Raw genomic sequence first — 21,271 nt, 5'->3', positions numbered from 1 at the left:
CAGTGATGTCATCAAGGATGTATTTTGAGATATCATCAGTGATGGTATAAATGATATCATAGAACATTTCATGAGTGATGTAATGTGAGGTCATAAGCAGTGCATGGCAGGGGCGTGAATTTCTGTGTGTTTTTTTTAGTTAAAAATGTTAATGTTATTGCTTACATTCACCTAACTTTAATGTTACCTGAACCTTCGTTGTTATTCAGTGAATATATATATGTATGCTTAATTATGTTACACTATAGATATATGTGTTTGTGTTTCTGTAAGTATTTATTTATATATAGTATTAAATATTAGTGGAATGTATTTAATTTACATTATAATAGGTGTAGATATTAAAATATTCAACATTAACTATTTTATACTGTTTATATTAACAAATCAATATTTTTATATATTTTTGTATGGCATTAGTATCAACAATATGTTTTTCCTGATATTTTGGTACTTACCATTTATAAGTATAGGAGCACGATATTGTGCTAAACAACATTTCTGACACAATATTTTTGTCTATTATATTGTTTACCACGATTTGCGTCAGTGAATCCTTGCAATTATACTCGTTGCTTTACCTTTACTGCTCCAAACACCCTGGGCATTTTTTGTTCTCTCTACCTTTCACTTAGGTGCCTGGACGTTTAGTCCTTTGAGTCACTTTCCTATTTCAGTAACTCTATTAGCTTGTTCCCCTCACCCTCACCCTCTCCCCCCCCTCCAACCCGCCTGAATTATTGAAAACTAAACCATTGTAGTGTTATATAACATTTTGATATCTAGTCTCAGTAACTGCACATCTTTGTACCCATTATAGAATTGTTGTCTGTCATGGGCTGTCATCATCTGGTCCAGGTTTTTATCTATCTACTTCCATTCCCGAGGTCAGAGATGAAAATGTATTTCCTAACTCATGAGCGACACTGTTTACTTAGTGAGTTATTTACAAATTGTTTTTTTTTTGCTGAACACTGGTACTTTATTGTTTTTAGTGCAATTCAGAACACCAGCATATAACAATATTCAATTATCCCGTGCTGTAAACAAGTAAAAATAGATACCGTAAATGTAAATCGTTTACTGTTTTACCATATATTCAAGGATATGGTCCAGAATTACTTGGCAGCCTTTATCAAGAGATTCTGTAGTCTCTGAACACAAAAATTATACATTCCCAGAAAAAGAGTTTTGATTACAGAAAGGACCAAGAGAATCTTCTCAAATGCACTGATAAATTCACTGGTGAAATCTGTAACTCTTGAAAATTGTTATTTCACTCCAAGAATAAAGAGGTGGGTATCTAAGGATGCAGAAAGAAATGTATGTTATACCTGCACTTCACAGAATGTTATTGCATGTACATGGTAGTCATTGAGTGTTGTAGAAAGACTTTTTTATTGTTATTTGTGCAGTTTAGCACAATTTACCACAACTGCAATAGATTTTGAAAAATAAAAGAGTACATTTTCTCTTCCTTCTGCTTTTCTAGATTTGGCTTTCATCTGAGTATCCCTTGGGGTTGAACAGCCATCATGGGGGTAAAAGCTGCCCTGCCACATTATGAGTTGGGCTTCTATGCCTTGGTGTTGACATGCACCTTGGCATACTCAGCGAATGGAATCTTTGAAGCATCTAGTGGTAAGACTTATACTTCTGTCTTAGAAAGCTATGCAATAACGTCCCATATAAAGCACGTTTCCTAGAACCTCATATTTAGCAGGATCAGCTCTGCTCGAGCATGGATTCCCAAGTTTTATGCAGCTAAGGTTTTCACAGAGGGTATTTGTAATACGCAAATTTGTACTAAGTTTCCAAACTGATTGTGTCCACAAATTGGTTAATGTTTTGGTACATTTTAGGACAAAATTAGGGTTAGATTGTGCAAAACTAGTAATTTTATTTGGTCCATCTGAAAAGAAAATACATTTTAACTGAAATTGTACAGCCCAGGCATGCAGTTTTCAATACAGTTTTCTATAACAATACATTGTTTGTTTGCTTGATGTATCGTATCCATGCTTGCTTGATGTACCCCAGTCAATGACACACACACCCAAGACACATTATATATCCAAAGACCGTCAACATATCAGTCACGTGGAGAGACGTAGACAATGGATCTTAAGATACATTTATAAAACTGATCAAATGGAGAGTGTTGTGAATTAATGTTAATAAAATGAAAGTGACTAATATTTTAATCCCATACCAGCCTATAATTAACTTTAATCACTCCCATTTTTGACAGCTATGAGGAAAGGAATGATGCATACGTCGACAGTATCTGCTAAAGTACTTTTAAGCTCAAAGTGGCATTGGACCAGATTAGATGCATATCCTCTAGTGCAGGGATAGTATGTTGGAAGAAAATCCCCTGGGGAGGCTCTTCCGGATCTAATGCATAGTACAAATCAGAAGTATTTCAAATAAACCCTAAATTAAATGAGGGCCTTTGTTTGTCACAGCGTGTCATTAGCTGGGGTAAGTGTTTTATTTACCTTTATGGTATTTAAATACACATGGAAATAAAGAATTAAAAAGTACACAAAAAAAGCTAATCGAATTCAAAACTTGGCACTAGAGGCTAATTTATCTGAGAACTTTTGGTCAGCAGGATGGGTCCAGAATTTACTGTCCCAAATACCTGGAGCTCACTTTTAATTCAAATGAATTTTAAGAAATTTGTTTCAATTCGTTTGTGGATAACTCTCAAGCATTATTTCAAGGAAGATGTAGCAGTGGGAAGGGCAGCGCCAATATGAATAAAAGTTTAATGCGGCGCAAGTTATAGTTACCTTAGGGTGCGAGTTATAGTTACTTGAAAGATCTCTAACAATAACTGCTGAATTTCTATGGTTTTGTACAAGTAAATTCAGAACCTAACTATAATGTTCCTGTAACCTTTGATTTTTTCCAGTGAATTTCTTATTTTTAATTACTATACTTTATTCCAAACCCCGCCACTCACAGCCTTCATCTGTGTGGGGATTGGTTGCAAGGCCTGGCCTTGCAGCCACGCGCTTATAACCACCCAGACCTGCGCCATGTTTGGCCGTGCCCAGGGCAGGTTGGCCCCAGGACATGTCTCTGTCAGTGGATGTGTGAGTGGGTCTGAAAGTGGGTGTGTGAGTCTATGAGTGGGTCTGAGTAGGTGCATGAGTGTCTGAGCGGGTGTGTGAGTTCGTGCCTGAGCCTCTGAGTGCATGTATGAATGAATGAATTAGTGTATGAATGAGTCTGTGTTTTTTCTTTCAAATTTTTCCATAATCGTGAATATTCTCCAAATAATTTGCAGAAATGTGTGAATTTTCACGAATTTTGGTGAAAATCGCAAGCCGTGAGGCAGAATTATATTAATTCTATAATTTGCTCCTAAAACACACCTATACCACACCCCTGGGGTTAGGGTACCTTCACCCTCGACCCCTTATGCCACTCTCAGTTTGAATTTTCATGCCCCAGGGGACTGTGCCCCATGAAACAAATTGGCAGTCACAACTTTCTAGTCAGGTTGCGGTCAGCCAATTGCAATACTTCTTTTCGCACCCATATTTGTGAAAATTCAAGAATTTCACAAATTAGTCGCGGTCAGAGATATACAAATGTATTTGTCCTTTAAAGATCTCCTAAACTACTGAATGGATTTACACCAAATAACAAAAAGCACAATCTGTGTACTGGCAGCTAGCTTTCTGCCAAATTTGGTGTATTTTTTTGTCCAGTGGTTTGGGCTGTAGACATGTTGACTGGTCCCATGGGAATTAATATGGGAAATGTTTTTTGAGCCCCCTTTTTCTCGGCCCTCATTTGACAGTTCGCCCCAAAACTTCCTGTGCGCAACAAGAATCACTGGCCCACTTTTCTTTGAATATTTTGTGAAGATTCGTCAAACGGTGCCAAGGATGTAGGCAAGTCAAAAAAATGCTTTTTCTGTGGAAACATAATCCTAACTATATATATACATATATACTTATATATACATATATATATATATATATATATATATATATATATACAACATTACCGTTAGGTGGAAATTCAGTCAACAAAGTCACGTTTTAAACTAAAAAATCCACGAAAATATATCTGTTACAGTTATTTCTAGTAACTTTAAATTGTGCCCTAAGGTAACTATAACTCAGGTCCTTAAAATGCACTGCTAATTTCCCCACAGATTATGCGACTAATCTTCACACTGCACATATCATTCGGCTGTGCGCAGCTTGGGGTTAGCCATAAGGTCCAACCCCACTGCAGAAGTCCACTCCCCAAACCACTATTGGCCCCAGGGACCCCAACACGCAGGGCTAAAAAATATACTATTATTAGGGGAGGGAGGCACATGGCCATCCTCCCCAAGCCTGAAGAGGCACCGGAGACCCTATCCTCCAGGGCCAAAAACAATTATATTAGGGGATAGCGTGCGGCCACCCGTCCCTAGACCTTAAGGATTCCATCCTCAGGGCCATACACTAAATATAGCAGGGGGCAGTGCTCAAACAAGCAAACCATGCTGCACACTGCCCCTCCCCGAGTGTCTAGAGGCCATGGGAATCCCAACCCATGGCAACCACAAAACATATACTTTGGGGCTGCCGGGGGAGAACAGAAGTGTGCTTTCACTTGGCCAGAGCATTTTCAAAGCGAGTCTACTTCTGTTTGCCCCCCACCAAGAGGAGCAATCACCTTTTCCCTGCTTGCAAAACCATGTGCAGAGGAACAGAAGAGGCTCCCACTGAGTGGGAGCTTTTTTCAAGTGGGAGTAGCTACTTCTGTTTGCTCTCACTAGGCAGGAGCAATAGAAAAATACAGTGTCCCGGGAGTGTGCTCTCCGCAACACACGGAATACACGTGAAGAGCCAGTCCTACGGGATGGGGTCCCCGTGACCTTGTAAGGCTGAAGAAGGGAGTCAGTGCACTACCAATTGCCTCTACAAATCATTTGACCCCAGGGCCCATTCTGGCTAATGGAGGGGGCCATGTGCCCCAATCCCTTTCAACTGGGCCATGTGCTCCCATCTCTTTAAACTAATGTGCTTGGTCCTGGCAGATGGGGTCCAGGTGGCTGCTCCAGGCTCCAGGTTAATTTCCATTGCACCTTTGAACATGGCCTTGAAGGAAATACAACGAATTTGGCAGAAAGCTAGCTTCCGGTGTGGAGATTACGCTTTCGCTTATTTGGTGTAAATCCATCCAGTAGTTTTGGAGATAGTAAAGGGAAAATACATTTGTATTTATAGGATCCCCCCAACCTCCGTAGAGCAAAAAACATACATTTAAAAAAATAGTTCTAGCGAATTTGTGATGACGTTGCGAATTTGGGCGACCTGCCCTACCCGCAACCCCAGTTACTTCCACCTCCCTGGCACACAAAATAAAATGACATGTGGGTGGCCACCTTGCCTGCCCCCCCTCACAGCCCCGGGGACTGCCACCTCCCAGGGGCAATAGTAAATCAGAACGCGAGGTGCCCCCAAGCCCTCCACCCCCAGCCCTGGGGACCACCACCCAAAAGAATGAAGGGGGTCTGTGTCAGACCCCCGGGCCTGGGGCCACCACCTCCCCTGGGCTATTTGCATGATGGAGGGGAGCCATGCGGCCCCCCTCACGTAGCCATTGATGGTCCTGGGGACTGCCACACCCCAGGGCCAGCTCCTGCTATGTCCCGGGGTGCCCACCCCCGGGACATAGCTGTTTGCCGTGACTTGGCGGGAGCTGACAGCTCCCCCCAAGTCAGAGCAAATACTCCACTCGCAGTGAGGGAGAGCTGTCAAACAGCTTTCCTTCACTGCAAGCGGAGGTTTCCTCTGTTCCTTGCCCATGGAGATGCAGGTAGGGAGATGGAAGAAACAATTGCTCTCACAGAGAGGGAGCTGCTTAAGCTTCTCCCTCTCTGTGACAGCATTGCTGGCTCCCATAGGAGGTAGGGAGCTGACTAGGACTGCACAGGACTTCAGGCTGCCCTGCGGCCCCCAGTATTGTGACTGGGTGCCCTTGGGGTCTCCAGGGCCAAGAATGCCATGTGGCCCCTCCTCCATGTGACCCCACTTCTGAAAAAATAGGGGTTGGCTGTAGGGCCTGGCCCTGTGGCCAACCACCGCTGCACATGGCTTGGTGGTTATAAGTGTTGGCTGATCTGCAGACAGGCCCTGCGGCCAACCACTGCCTGTGCACAGTTGTGGTTGGATAAACGTAAAGTAATGATAATTACTTTACGTTAAAAAACATTGAAATTCACTGAAAAAACAACAGTTACAGTGACATAATTAGGAAACAGAATTGAAAAAACAATAGCAATTCAGTTAAAAAACCAAAGGTTACAGGGACGTTATAGTTAGGCTCACATTTCACAAGTACACAACCATAGAAATTCAGCAGTTATAGTGACCTGAGCTAACTATAACTTGTGCCCTCATAATGCACTGCTTATGACCTCATATATTACACCCCTTCCCTGTGACACTTTTCGCCCTAGGGACCCCATGCCTCTGGCTTGGTGCATTTTTTTAGGGGAACGGGCATATGGCTCCATTCCTTGGGCCAATTATGGCCCAGAGGAACTGGCTGACAAAGGGTGGGTGCCATAATGCTCAGCCAGGCAATTCCACCACACTAACACTGGGGGCAAAGGAGGGAGTCCTAAGGCCCCCAAGGCCCCAGCCGGCTCTCCACATCCAGTTGGAGCCAGCACTGCTTCCACCCCTGAGGGAGCAGCTAAAGCAAACTGCTGGCTGTGGGCAGGAGTAATATTTAGATCTGTTTCACTCCCTACATCACTGTGGGCAGGGAAAAAGATCAGAAGTGCGATCCCAGGGGGTGTGAGCATTTTTCAAGCTCCCGCCAGCTGGGAACGGACTTTGTATTTGCTCCCGCTTGGCAGGAGATTTGAAATTGCTCCCGCCAGGCGAGATCAAACTCAGTTTTTCCTGCCCACGCAGTGCGGGCAGGGAAACAACCATGTCCTGGGGTAGGCACCCTGGGACTTAGCATGTGAATGGGCCATGAGGAATGCGGTCTCTAGGACCATTAATGGTGCAGGGAGAGGGGCCCCACGTCTCCTTTGAAGATGAGTCTGGGCCCCAGAGAAGGGGATTCTGGGGCTGAAATTACAGTCCCCATCCCTTTGCATAATTGATGGGGCCCCAAGGGATGGGGGTCCCCTAGGTTGAAATCCGCCCTGTGAGGGGCAGCCGCATGACCCCCCCCCTTTTGAAATACGGCCAGAAATGTGGGCCCTGCGGTTGGAATCAGCCAAGGGAGGGGGCCCACATGCCCCCTCCCCCTTCTGAAAAGTAGTACCTGGGGGATGGGGTCCCCAAGGCCAAAATCTGTCCAGATTGTGGCCCTCCTCACTTTAACAAGGTGGCCAAGCCCCAGGGAATGAGGTTCCAGGGGCCAAAATCAGCCTGGGAAGGGGTGGGGCACGTGCCCCCCTCCCAAGTATATAATTATTAGTTCCCCTCGGGCCTAGCCCTCCTGGGGTGGCCTTAAAAAACAACAGTGGGAGACTGTCCTTGTTTTATGTTTTTTTAATTTTGCCATGGATTAGCGGATTCACTTCAAATTTGCGTCAAAATATATATATATATTTTTTTAAAAGCACATTTATGGTCCATGGGGAGGAGGGGAGGGGTTCCCTCTGTGGCTCCACCATCAGGCTAGGGGGTCAGGGTATCCTTACCCTGCTCCCTTGTGTCTTTTTTTGCATTTTTCTTAGGACTCTTGTGTCCCGAATCCTAAAATGGCTTGAGGTGGTGGCAGTCAATCAGATTTCAGTTTGAGATTTGTCAGGATCCACAGAGCTTCTGCGTCCCTATAAATACAAAGCTTTTTTGTTCACTGATTACTCAAAAACTACTGATAGGATTTCCACCAAAAGCAAAAAGCTCTCTTTCTGGACATGGATCAAGCTTTCTTCAGAATTTGGTGTAACTCTGTTTAGCGGTTTAGGCTGTAGGTGTGACTAAATTCCCTTTGGGAAAATGAATGGGGAAATGCGTTTAGGGACACCTATTTTTTTCCTGGTTCCTGCTTGATCAATCACCCCAAAACGTTCCATGTGGAAACTAGGCAAAAAGACCACTCTTTCAGAAAGTGTTGTGGAGATTCATCAAAGGGTGGCAGAGTTATTAGCAACACAAAAAATGCATTTTCCTATGGAAACAAGATCCTAACCAAATATATATTTTGTTAACTTTGTTACCACCTTTCGTATAAAAATCCAGCCTGAAATGTATGATACAAGATTCATACACTGAACTATACTCAATTTGAAGCTAAATTCTTAAATTATAAGATAACATATTCACATTCTTGAGGGAACCCATTCACATGGGGATTGTTGATAGAAAGGCTTTAGTAACTAGTAACCAAAAAGTGTGAGGTAAAGATGCAGAAATGTTACGGTGAAAAGCGGAGATTGCAAAGTGTACGTTTAGGGTACAGTAGCAAAATTTTAAAACATTTTAAGTGGGCAAGTTTGCAATGCACTGAAACTGAAACATTTGTAGCTTTTGAGAAACAAACCTTCCGTATCCCATGACTGTTAGAGCAGACGTACACGAAAGTGTAAACAGCTAAAAATGATTGTTCCTTCATCTATGGCGGCCTTATCCACTTGGGACAATTCTTTGACGATGATCAGATTAAAAAGTCTCCATGTGACCCATTTTTTAGATCAAGCATTAGTGGAACCCCTTCCAAACATCTGAAATTCCGTTATTACGTGCTGTATAAACATTTAACATCAGCATCTATGCCTAATCCAGCCATGCCAGTGTACCAGTGCTTCGAGTTATACATTTTGCAAATTATGACATAATTGCTGACATCATATGTTCTTCATTAACGAGATGACTTGTTTTTTCTGATGCGGGATGCTGCGATTCTTAGAGAACATGGACAGAAAAACATTTAAAGAGAGCGTGAAATCAGGATGGCAGTACCTTGGAAGAAAGATGGTGAGTTCCTAACCATATATCCATGCGGGAAGTTAAGTGTTGCAGTTTAATTTCGTTGTGCTTTAGGGTGAATTGGCTAAAAAGCTCTCGAGCGCCACACATAAATGCTTTATTTTCCAATCATAAATGTTTAAGTATTGAAACTCCCTGGTCTTTCTTTTTCTAAATTATTATATTCTTTGAGAATAAATGCTGTGTTTTGAATCACAAATGAGGTTGACATTTTGAATCACTGAGGTAAAAGAGGCTGAAATGCGTAGCAAGCTTTTGCAAAATCAAAAGGTTTTGCCTTTAAAACGCTGAGATACTGGGTTTGCAAATGCCTTTTTGCACTGGCATGAGAAAAAAAAGAAGAATTCCTAAATGATCACCATTGCATGCCGGCACATGTGGATTGAAGCACATTCACGAAAAGGTCGATTTAGAATGGTTTTTCTAAATAAAGAAAAAAAAGTTACAAGATGGCTACTCATGTAAGAGTAAGGAGTCAGTAGTTAGTGAGCATATAAAGGTGGTGAAGAGAGGAAAAGGAAAGCCAAGGGCTCATACGCTAAAAGGCAAAATAAATAGGTCCCTGATGTCAGTAGTGGACGGATCCAGATATCCTTCAAAGGATGCTAAAGAGGAAATGCTCCTGGAGAGGGGCAAAATAAGGATAGTGAGGAAAGCCAGTCAGTCAGGAGCATTTAGCTGAGGTAGACAATGCAGCTATCAAATCATGACCACGGGGCTGACCTAAAGCCTCATCTGTGCATTATTGCATTAGAGATATGCAGTTGTCAACAAAAGTCAGCCAAAGATGTAGGAAGGTAAGACCTACACAAGCTTGTTTGAATTGTGTAAGTGATAAGAATGATATTTGGGGAAAAATACACATATCACTATACAAAGACTGCAAATGTGAAGGTACTAATTATTAGGCTGCATTTATTGACAACAAAGTGCATTTGTTATTTTTCATAGTAAAAACACGTTTTAAAAGTTGAAGGGCTCTTTATCTCACAAGCAGTTTTTTGTTTTTTTTTATAAATATGGTGTGAGTACATGATTAAGTAACAAGTACTTTCTGGGTGTAGATATTGTAACATCAATGTACCTTTTATCTTGATCATTGAAAACATATGTCATTCTGGTTGCTTTGGTCATGAATATATCATGCATTTTGTTGTTTTCATCGACAGGATGTGGCTGACTTTGAATGGATGATGTGGTTTACCACATTCAGGAACTACATCATTTTTGCCCTGAGTGGACATGTACTTTTTGCCAAGATTTGCACAATGCTTGTACCGCAGGTGAGTACAATCACTGTTCACACGCATGCATGCATGCATGTCTCATATTTGTTTCTGCCCTTGCTTCAAATGTTAGCATTAAGAAAGCTTTCCTTCTGAAATCTTGGTTGATTTTAATATTCATCCTCAGTTTCTAGGAAGAAAGAGGATCTCCATCCTCGCACGTCATATCTTGTGAAATGATTAAGGGAGTCACTTATATCAGTAATTTAGAATCTTGATCAGCAAGGCTGACAACAATATCAATGTGCCAAGTGACAGGCAATATAATCCTTTAGTGAAAGGGAAGTGTGAATGGATTATACATCTGGGATAACAACATGAAATTGAAGACAAGGTTGCTCATTAGCATGAATTCTGCTCACATCTAATATGATTAGCAAGATTTCATCTGTTTAAGGCTGAAAAACTGTGTACCATTAAAGTGGATAAAATAATCTATTGTTTTTAGCCATGCTTGTAGCTAAGGCTTGTCTTTGCAGAAAACATGGGTAGACCCACATTTACAGAAGCTAATTAAAAATGAAGTGTTGAAAAGGCAAAGTTGGTATGGGAACTGAGCCTGTTAATCAAAGGATGATGAGGTCAAAATTTCCAATTTCAGAAAATAATTATGCAGATAGATGATCTTCTTAGTCAATGTTGACCACCAAAAATGTGATCCTAAACATGAAAGCTGACCTTCCCTTTGCAAAATTGAGAAATCCTGATCCTACCAGAGAACAGCTTTTGCCCACTCTTAATCACCAGAAATTTGAGCCTTGCTGTAACCAGACCTAGACTGGCCTACATCAGTGCTCAAATTTCTGGTGATAATGACCTCCAGTCCCCCTTGCTTTTGCCATTATTTAACCATATTATAATTGCATCCTTTCTGTGAGAATACCAAGACCGACATTTTAGGGCAAAGCATGAAATAAATTTGGCACATGATCCAGACTAAGTAAGTGACACAGAGTAAATGTGTAAATTACCAAATCAAGCAAATGCTCAATTATTACATTCAACTAAAAGAGGCACAACAGAGGCTTGCGTAGCCATCATGCAACTTAGCACCACATGAAGGAATGTTTGAAATTGTGTGTTCCTAATTGCGATTTCAGGTGAATCGCAATTAGGAAATTGCAATTTCAAATGTATGAAACTCTTGTGAGTTTCATTTGCGATTCCTAGTGGGTCACAAATAGACCTATCTCAATATTATTAGTGAGATAGGTTTCACTTTGCGACCTATTGGCAATCGCAGAAATCATGAAATGTGTCTGTGAGTGCTTTTAAATAAAGCTTTTTTTTTAATACTGCCCAGTTTCCTTAAAGGAAAACGCAATGCATTTAAAAAATAAAGTGAAAGTTTATTTTTTATTTTTAAGAGTAGCCAGTGGTCCGTGGGACCACCGCCTAATCTTAAAAAATGCTCTTGCTAACATTCACAAAATGGGTTACGACCAATTTGAAATTGGTGGTAAACTGTGAATGCTTTGTGACCGCATTTTGGTTGCAAAATATTCATACATACTACTTCGATTTCGTATTAGGAAGGGATGCCCTAAACATGCCCCTTCCTAATACCAAATCGCAAAGCCGAATTGCGATTCGGGCATAGGTTACCAAATCACAATTTGGCCTAGGGACATACAAACATGCTTTTTAGATGTTGCAAACGGCCCAATTCTGCAAAATGGACCATTTACGACGTCTAAAAAGCTTTGTGCATCTGGCCCCATGAGAGGAAAAAGGGCAATAAACCTCTACTTTGTATTTCAAGAAGAATTCCTGAAAGTCCTGATGCAACCTAAAAACTACTTTGCCAAATGCCAAAACCCTATGGATTGAGCAGTTTTAAGGAATTCAAATCCCCTATCTATATTTGAAAAGGGTGGGCGTTCTGCGCATAAAATGTAAGCACATCATAAAGAATAGTTCCCAACAAAGATACAGAATACCTATTCTCAGAAATATGTCTTTCATTGTCTCACAGCTACGGTCCTGGGTGTACATGATCTACGGGATATTGACGGTACTTGGAATCATGGGAAACTCCTTCTTGATGCTGGTCCTTTCCCATTGCCTCGTCCTCTACACAGTCTCTCTGGTGAAGAAGAAGTGGATATGCTTTGTCGCAGGAATTGCCAGTTTGGCCACTTTTAAACTGGAGCCTTTCAGTACTTGGCAGGTAGGTCCCTAATGCCAATGGGAGCTTTCCTGTTCTTGCATTTGTATATTTCTTTCTAATTTTACCCATCACCTTACCTCATGTAGCCAGTCAAAATACTGTGCACTAATAGACTCATTGGTGACATGTGCCATGTAAATGTTAATATTGTTAAGGCGTCATTGGAGGAATTATGAACAGTCCATTCACTAACCACGCAGGCATTTTAGTAGGCAAGCATGGTCAAATAATTTTCTGTGGGATATAACCATTATCAAAATACATTAAAAAGCTAGATTCCTGGTCAATTACAAAAGAATGTTCAGGTGGTGAAAAGTGGATCTTCAAGAAGGGATTTGGCCCTTGAAGGAACCAGGGTATTCATTGCTAGTTGCTATCCCTTCTGATTTAAATAATGTTGGTCTTGCAAAATTGTTTTATTAAACATGTAAGGAGTGTCCCTTATGAGAAATTGTATAGATTCCTTAGGATGGTCTTACCTTTAAGAGATAGGGAAACCTTTGAACTCTTTTTCCATTCTCTTTGACATTACTTCCACCTCAGAGGGTCGCAAGAAGCGTGTGGAAAAACCAAGGCGCAAAATAACTGCCCATGAACTCAGAAAAGTCAAGCGTGCAGCTGCCACGATGCCACTTGCCACCAGTTTGGCCATATTTCAGAGCTGCAACATCACTGGAGTGCCCAAAAGCACAAGGTGTGCAATACTCAGAGACATGGCCAAGGTAAGAAAGGCTGAAAGACGACCACCACTGAACAAGACAACAAGCTGAAACGTCAAGACTGGGCCAAGAAATATCTCAAGACTGATTTTTCTAAGGTTTTATGGACTGATGAAATGAGAGTGAGTCTTGATGGGCCAGATGGATGGGCCCGTGGCTGGATTGGTAAAGGGCACAGAGCTCCAGTCCGACTCAGACGCCAGCAAGGTGGAGGTGGAGTACTGGTTTGGGCTGGTATCATCAAAGATGAGCTTGTGGGGCCTTTTCGGGTTGAGGATGGAGTCAAGCTCAACTCCCAGTCCTACTGCCAGTTCCTGGAAGACACCTTCTTCAAGCAGTGGTACAGGAAGAAGTCTGCATCCTTCAAGAAAAACATGATTTTCATGCAGGACAATGCTCCATCACACGCGTCCAAGTACTCCACAGCGTGGCTGGCAAGAAAGGGTATAAAAGAAGGAAATCTAATGACATGGCCTCCTTGTTCACCTGATCTGAACCCCATTGAGAACCTGTGGTCCATCATCAAATGTGAGATTTACAAGGAGGGAAAACAGTACACCTCTCTGAACAGTGTCTGGGAGGCTGTGGTTGCTGCTGCACGCAATGTTGATGGTGAACAGATCAAAACACTGACAGAATCCATGGATGGCAGGCTTTTGAGTGTCCTTGCAAAGAAAGGTGGCTATATTGGTCACTGATTTGTTTTGTTTTTGAATGTCAGAAATGTATATTTGTGAATGTTGAGATGTTATATTGGTTTCACTGGTAATAATAAATAATTTAAATAGGTATATATTTTTTTTTGTTAAGTTGCCTAATAATTATGCACAGTGATAGTCACCTGCACACACAGATATCCCCCTAACATAGCTAAAACTAAAAACAAACTAAAAACTACTTCCAAAAATATTCAGCTTTGATATTAATGAGTTTTTTGGGTTCATTGAGGACATGGTTGTTGTTCAATAATAAAATTAATCCTCAAAAATACAACTTGCCTAATAATTCTGCACTCCCTGTATATCACATTGAAGGTTTCAAATTACAATATCAGGTCTTTAATATCGACCTGCAAAATTGTCAACTCTGCAATTTCGACTGTCACTGTAAATGTAGATTTACTATTCTTAACTCCACATACTGTTGTCTTTATGATAAAGTAGGAGCTGCTTCTGTGGAGTCAATATCGTTGCAGGTTGATATTAAAACAACACTCACACTGAATTTATATCCGCAGGGAAGAGAGGACATTTCGGATCAAAAACCCTATCTCTGGATTTTCTTTTGTTATTAAAGAAAATGCTGTCATCTTACAGTTCCACACTTATTTGACAACTCTGCTGATAATTGAAAACGAGGTGTTGGTGTGACTGTGGGAGTTAAGGAACTGATAGGATATTTCTCAGGATGCCAATGACTACCACACTGTTCTATTGAGAGATTGCTTTTGTATGCTACATTACAGAAAAGTTAACACAATTTACATTTACCACTGACATTTTGTTTCTAAGTGGGAAAACAATGTTTCTTTGTGTCATGACGGTTAAATATTGGGCATCACTGTCTCAACCGAATTTAGCATGGTTTAGCATGTGGAAGGCTCTACTGATCAAGGGTGGATTGCAAGGACCTAATCAGGATGGGACAGCAAAATCCAAACGTCTGTTTGCACCTAAAATGGGATAAATGTAAATTGTTTGCAACCATAGTTTCCAGCATGTAGAATGTACTTGAAGTCGCAGAATCAATTAGAAAAATAGCTTTCTATACACATCGCAATGTGGTATAACATGCTTTATTGGTGATTTTATTCTCCATTTCAAGGTCCTAGACTCAGACCTGGGTGCTAATTCTTACCTCCAGGAAAAAGGTAACCAACGTGTGTGTAATTGGCACCACAAAATGTGGGTTCACCATGTTCAAGTCTAAAGTAGGATTATGATTTCGAAAGCTTGAGCTAATCTGGGTGAATCCTATTCCTGGAAATGCTATAACAGTGTGCTGTATTGTAAGCACAAGTTCATAAATCGTTTTTATGGTTCTCAGTCTGTATTAAAGAAAGAAACTCACCTTTGGGCAATTTGCTATTACTGAATGGGCAATATGTATATGTGTAGTGGCTTCTGTGATAGAGATGGTCCTAGAAAGTATGAAGAATTGTACACTCCTAAAGGGTTGTTTGTTCATTACATGGTTAGTGACTTGTGTGACCAAGAGAATCCTTTTGCATGGGCACAGTCTACCTATACGGAAGTATGTGAAAGCGAAAAGGTATCCCTGAGAGGCATGTTGAATGTTTAGCACGACTCCTGTGAGGTCAAGCCTAGTAATAGAATATCGAAGTTCCCAGGGATCTTATGTCACAGATACTTCCTTTCCCATTGGGGTTGTGGTTTCCTCTCCCATTGGGGATGTGGCGAGGGCCAAGCCCGCTTCTAAAGTGTGAAGGCCCTCGGCTCAGATCTGAAAAAGGAGCCTTTCTTAAGTTACCAAATTTCTTCATGTCACCAAGGACGCAATGCTCTCGTCCTACATTTTTCTTTTACAAATCATTATGGATCAACAGAAGTGAATCAGGGCTACACCTCCCAAAATCTATCAGACTGTAAACTGCAAAACAAGGACTGGCATCCTTGGTGACATGGAGTTATCTGGTAACTTTAGTTATTCATCTCCTCGATTCAGACATGTTTTGGTTGTTCAGTTGTGTTAGTTTTATATAAGTATCAGTCACAATTCACATGTGTTGCTGTGTATAATTTTAAAGCATGCTCCTTCAGCACTTGTAACCTCAGGCTGTTTTTGTGTTGTCCAGAGTGACATTGTCACAGGAACATTTGACCTTCAAGACATTCTGTTTTATGGGGGGAGCGGTTTCACCATTATGCGCTGTATGAGCTTTGCCCTGGAGAACTGCGACAAGAAAGAGGGCAACTTTTCGCCACTGGAGCTTCTGAAATACAACTTCTACCTCCCCTTCTTTTTCTTTGGACCCATTATGACTTTTGACCGATTTCTAGTACAGGTGAGTCCATAAATTAAAAACAACTTTGGCAATTCAGTATTATTCATGGATATTGCTACTCAAGAGACAACAGAACTTTATACTGATTATTACAGATATAACGAGGAGAAGGGGGAGAGCACTCTACATGTAAAAGCAAGGCGGAAAGGGCATTCTAATTGTGTGACATGAAAAAGTTTATACTTGGGAGAAAATGCTTGGTTGGCGAAAAAAAAGAGAGAGAAGAGGGGAGTTAGTTGCTATTCTAAATGATCGGGTCAGATTTTTGAGGCAATAACGTCAGTGGGACACACAGCACTTAGGTTGTTTAAAAACACACAGACACACAAATGCATACCTTCTCACTGGATCTTGCCACGAGCTCTGCTGAATGCTTGGTCTTAATTTAATTGCCCTAAATCTTTCAGTACACTATACTTCCTGTCTCTTTATTTCACTCTTTTTCTTCCTTGCTTTTCCACTTAGTCTTCCTATCTCTATCATCTGGTTTCTTTTTCCAATCTTTGCCTTTCTCTCGATTGCTCTGGGTCAAAATTTGATGATGGAAAATGAGCCTCAGGCCCCAAAAATGAGTGCTTGGGCCCACCACCTGGAACCACCCGCACAAACTAAGGCCTATATTTATACTTTTTTAGTGCCTCATTTGCGCCGCTTTTTAATGCAAAAGCAGCCCAAACTTACAAAATACAATTGTATTTTGTAAGTGTGCTCCGCGTTTGCGTAAAAAAATGACACAAATGCGGCGCTAAAAAAGTACAAACATGGGCCTAAGTACTGGACACACCTACGGAGAGACAGATAATCATAAATGGATTTGATCACGTTGGTCATAAATGTTAACGTCAATTCTGTGAAAACAGTTTCCAACAGAAGATCTAGGATGATGCAGAAAAGAATGAGTGATCCTGAATAGAACCCAGTGGTAATTCAAACCTCTAGTAACAGGAATGTCCTGACAAATGAAAAGAAGAGAGTTAGTCCAATGCCATGGAACGAAACAGTTGAGAATCATTTGATTGCTTTTAAAGAATGATAGTTGTTTAATTTCATGCATGTTCAGGAAAAAGAAGAAGGCTTGAGTGAACGTGGTGAATGGCCTTCACCTCACAATCAATGACTGTTCTCAAATTTAGCACTTCTAAAGTGGAAGAAAGAACACCTTGACTGAAAGAAATGTAGAGAGAGGAAAATTTATCAGGGGCATGTAGCCAAATCAACCATCAGAGAATCAGGAGCTCTTCAACATCACACACAGACACAGAAAAGGTCCACCAATGACATTTAGAGAGGATCATAGAGAAAGGAACAGAAGACCTGGATGCAGGGCCGGTCTTCTCAACTCACCAAATAATAAAATCCGCTCTTGTTTAGGATAACCAACAAGTATGCAGATAATCCTCCTATTTACTAATATTTGGTGCAATGGAACACAACATGAAAACTTGCTGAGCTGCACCGAATGGAGAAGGAAGGAATGGGCCATATCCACAAAGATATGGCCCATTCCTGCTCTCTTTCTGCGCTGGCATACTTGTGGCTACCAAGTGACAATGCAGACACCCTTGCACAATGGTGTAAGTGTGCCTGCGTTATAGGCAGGATTGTTTTTGTGCTATACGGACACTTTCCTGCGCAAAAACAATCCTCTGAGGCATTTTCTTCCTACAGCACACATAGAATGAGGAAAAAAAAGAGGAGAACTATACATATTTCTCTAAGTTACGCCTCCACTGGGAAGCGTTACCTATTTTTACTCATTCAAAGGTTTACTAGTGTTAGTAAACCTGGGAAAGCACCAAAGTCCATGGGTGGATACAAGAGAACACTCACGCTCTACCCATGGAACCCCTTCCCAGGGCAGAGTAACGTGAGGCTGTGACTTGCGCTGGTTTGATATACTCCAGATTTACTATGCCATGCAGAGCCACCCAAGGTGGCTCAGCGTGGCATAGTAAATCTCTCTTAAGTGCTTGCAAGGGCAATGCAAGCCTTTGATAAATCTAGCCCTCTGTTTTAGTATTCTGAGGGCCAAAAAGACTAGTCTAACCCAGAGGTCACCCTCAGAAAGCCAATAACAAAACCCAAAGGGCATTGTATACAAAAGAAAAGAGGAAAAGGATGAATCCTCCACCTAAAGACTTTTTTAAAGACAAACATAGATTGATGTCCTCCCATGAAGGATTGTGGTATTTATTTATTATCTCATTGGCAGTCAAATCCGACGATATAAGATGCCACTGAGTTAAAGTCGACTCAAAAACATTATACTCCTTTTTTCACAATACTGCACTGTCTTCTCTGAGGTTCTGTCGTAATGGGTTTATAGGAGGGTTTATCCTGTCATCAGACCTGTATCTGTTTTATTGTGTTGTTCCCTAGATGCACCATAGGGTATAGAAATGTTATTATTTTAAATATTTTGTGTGCATTTTATAATTTTGATTGCTTTTTACGATTCATTTATGTCTTCTCACCAAAAGGTTATATTACTGAGGGATGGCACATTATTACAATTTATATAGTAATTTCAAAAGAAGGTACTACTGATTCCAAAAACACTTTACAGGACTTCATCCTCACCAGGAAGTTTGAATATTTCTGGTTTTCCACAAACGTGTTAACTTGGTACTCTTCACTATTTAATACCCACTAATTAACAGTACCCGTTTACTTTCAAGACAAATATTCATTAAAAGACATAAAAAAATAAAAGAAGTACCATTAAGTTATTAAACTAGATTTTCAACTTCTAGCACTATTCCAAATGTGCACAAAGAAAAAAAAGTGGTTATCTCAAGGTAGAAGAATCTAAGGGCCTTATTACGGGTTTGGCAGGTGGAAAAGGCCGCCAGCCAAACTCCCGCTTTCAGGAGACCGCCAATGCAGTCTCCTTCCCGCTGGCCTTATTATGAGTTTCCAGCTGGGTCAGCGGGCGGATACACGGTTTCCGCCCGCTGGCCCAGTGGGAAAGGTACAACAACATTGACGCCAGCCCGTAATACGGCCGGCGGCAATTCTGTTGTGCGTCGGGTGTGTCCAGAGGGGCCCCCGCACTGCCTATGCCAAGTGCACCCTGTCTCCGCCAGTATTTACGTGAATACCCTCCAGTTTTGATGAGTGAGAGTAAGGTAGAGTGTAGGTGTCTGGTGGGTTGGTGAAAGTGTATGCGGCTGTTCATATATTCTGGTCCTGTGTTGTGTAGGGCTTTGTATGTATGCATGGGAAGTTTGGATTGGCTGCGCTTCTGAATGCTGAGACAATTAAACTTCCTGAGGAGTGAAGTGATGTGGGTGTGGCGTGGACAGTCACGTATGAGTTTTGCAGTGGTGTACTGGATGGTCTGTGTAGGAGCTGTTTGGAGATTCTGCCGTAGAGAGTGTTGCTGTAGTCCGGTCTTCTGGTGATGAGTGCTTGCATGACAGTCCGCTGGTGTTTTGAGGCAACCTTTTGAAGATTTTTCGCAGCATGCACAGGATGTGGAAGCAGTAGGTGTACACTGCATTGACTTGAGCCATCATGTTTAGCTTTTTTTCTAGGATGATCCCTAGATTTCTTGAGTGTTCTGTGGATGTGGGTGTTGGTCCTAGCTCCGACAGCCACCATGGGGAGTCCCAAGTGGAAATGTTGTTGCCAAAAACAGTACTTCCGTCTTGTCAGAGTTGAGCTGCAGGCAGTTGATTCACATCTAGTCTGCTACCATGGTCATGCAGTTGATGAAATTGGAACTGGCGGTGGTTGTGTTGTTCGTCAGGGAGAGGATAAGTTGTGTGTCATCAGCGAGGAGATGACAGTGATGTCTTATGATCGTATGGTGTTGGCAAGCGGTGTCATGTATATCTTGATAGGGGTGGGGCTGAGGGACGATTCCTGTGGGACTATGTATATCAATTTCTTGGTCTTTGATGTGAAGGGTGGCAGCCTGACCCATTAGGTTCTTCTTGTGAGGAAGGAACAGATCCATTTGAGAATAGATCCTTGTATGGCAATCTCATGGAGTCTTCTGATGAGGGTGTTATGAGAGACCATGTCGAAGGTCGCAGAGAGATCAAGCAGGATAGGGGCTGCTGTTTCTCCTCAGTCCAGGATTAATCAAATGTTGTCAGTGGCCACAATGAGTGCTGTTTCCATGGTGTGGTTCTTTCTGAATCCTGATTGAGTTTTGTCTAGCGGATGGTGAAGTACAAGGTTGGTTGTGAGTTGCTTGTTGATGGCCTTCTTAATCACTTTGGCTGGATCAAGAAGTAGGGAGATGGGTCAGAAATTGCGCAGTTGATTCGGATCAGCAGTTTCCATTCATTCGGGAAAGTGACAGACATGATAGAGGTGTTGATGATGTGGGTCAGGGTGGCGATGATTGGTGATGCTTCCAGGTTACATATGTGGTGGGGCCATGGGTCCGTTGGAGCCCCTGATTAAATAGCCTGCTTGATTGCCACTGTGTAATTTCTAGTGAGGTTGTCCATTTGGTCCATCCAGTAGCCATCTTGGTTAGTGGTGGGTAGGTTAGCAATGAGTCCTCTGGGGTTGGGATGAATGTGTGAAAGTGCTGTAGGTGTTTGCAATTTTGCGGTGGAAGAAGTTGGATAATTTGTCGTAGAGTTTGCTGAGAGGCAGAAATGTTGGTGACAGTGGCAAAAGATGAGGTAAAATCATTCACGATCAAGCAGACCTCCCTGCAGCTGTTGGAGCTTCTTTCGATGTGGTCCATTAGTGTTTTTTTTATTGGTGCTCTCATTTGCTGGTGCTAGTGTCTGAGTTATGGCATTTTCCAGTGTTATTTAATTATTTAGAGTACATGAAAATGCCATATCCGTTGCCTTGTAAATTTGGCAATACGTTTTGAGGCAAAGCATTGAGTTATGATGTTCCCACCAGAGCAAGGTATAGGGATCCATACTCTATATGGCTGACTGTAAATGTAAAATCAGAAAACAGCTTTGTTTGAAATTACAATGGACAGCAAAACAGAACATCAAGGGTTAACACAAGTGAAATAGTATGGCTGTTCTTCTGAAGCTCTGGCAAAGGATGACCTCCATGAAAGGCATTCACATTGTATATATGTCAGATCTTTTTGTAACCATCACGTTAATCTT

At 41.6% G+C, this 21,271-nt stretch overlaps 1 protein-coding gene across 3 annotated transcripts in view; it reads left to right on the top strand.

The window, feature by feature from the left end:
• The window catches only part of HHATL (hedgehog acyltransferase like), a 337,378-nt gene that overhangs the window by 51,453 nt on the left and 264,654 nt on the right, over positions 1–21,271 (top strand). For 2 of the 3 annotated variants that reach the window (XM_069211017.1, XM_069211018.1), the window contains exons 2-6: positions 1,493–1,641; positions 8,896–8,963; positions 10,145–10,258; positions 12,237–12,431; positions 15,966–16,175. In XM_069211017.1, coding sequence (XP_069067118.1) covers positions 1,536–1,641; positions 8,896–8,963; positions 10,145–10,258; positions 12,237–12,431; positions 15,966–16,175 — 693 coding nt within the window. In that variant the 5' untranslated portion in view covers positions 1,493–1,535. Of the gene's footprint in view, positions 1–867; positions 938–1,492; positions 1,642–8,895; positions 8,964–10,144; positions 10,259–12,236; positions 12,432–15,965; positions 16,176–21,271 lie in introns of those variants that run through there. The other variant, XM_069211019.1, reaches the window with a different exon arrangement.

The sequence above is a fragment of the Pleurodeles waltl genome, chromosome 10 (genome assembly GCF_031143425.1).
Source record: "Pleurodeles waltl isolate 20211129_DDA chromosome 10, aPleWal1.hap1.20221129, whole genome shotgun sequence".
Classification (NCBI taxonomy): Eukaryota; Metazoa; Chordata; class Amphibia; order Caudata; family Salamandridae; genus Pleurodeles; species Pleurodeles waltl.
Note: the sequence above shows the minus strand (reverse complement) of the source record. Positions and strands in the feature narration are given on the sequence as shown.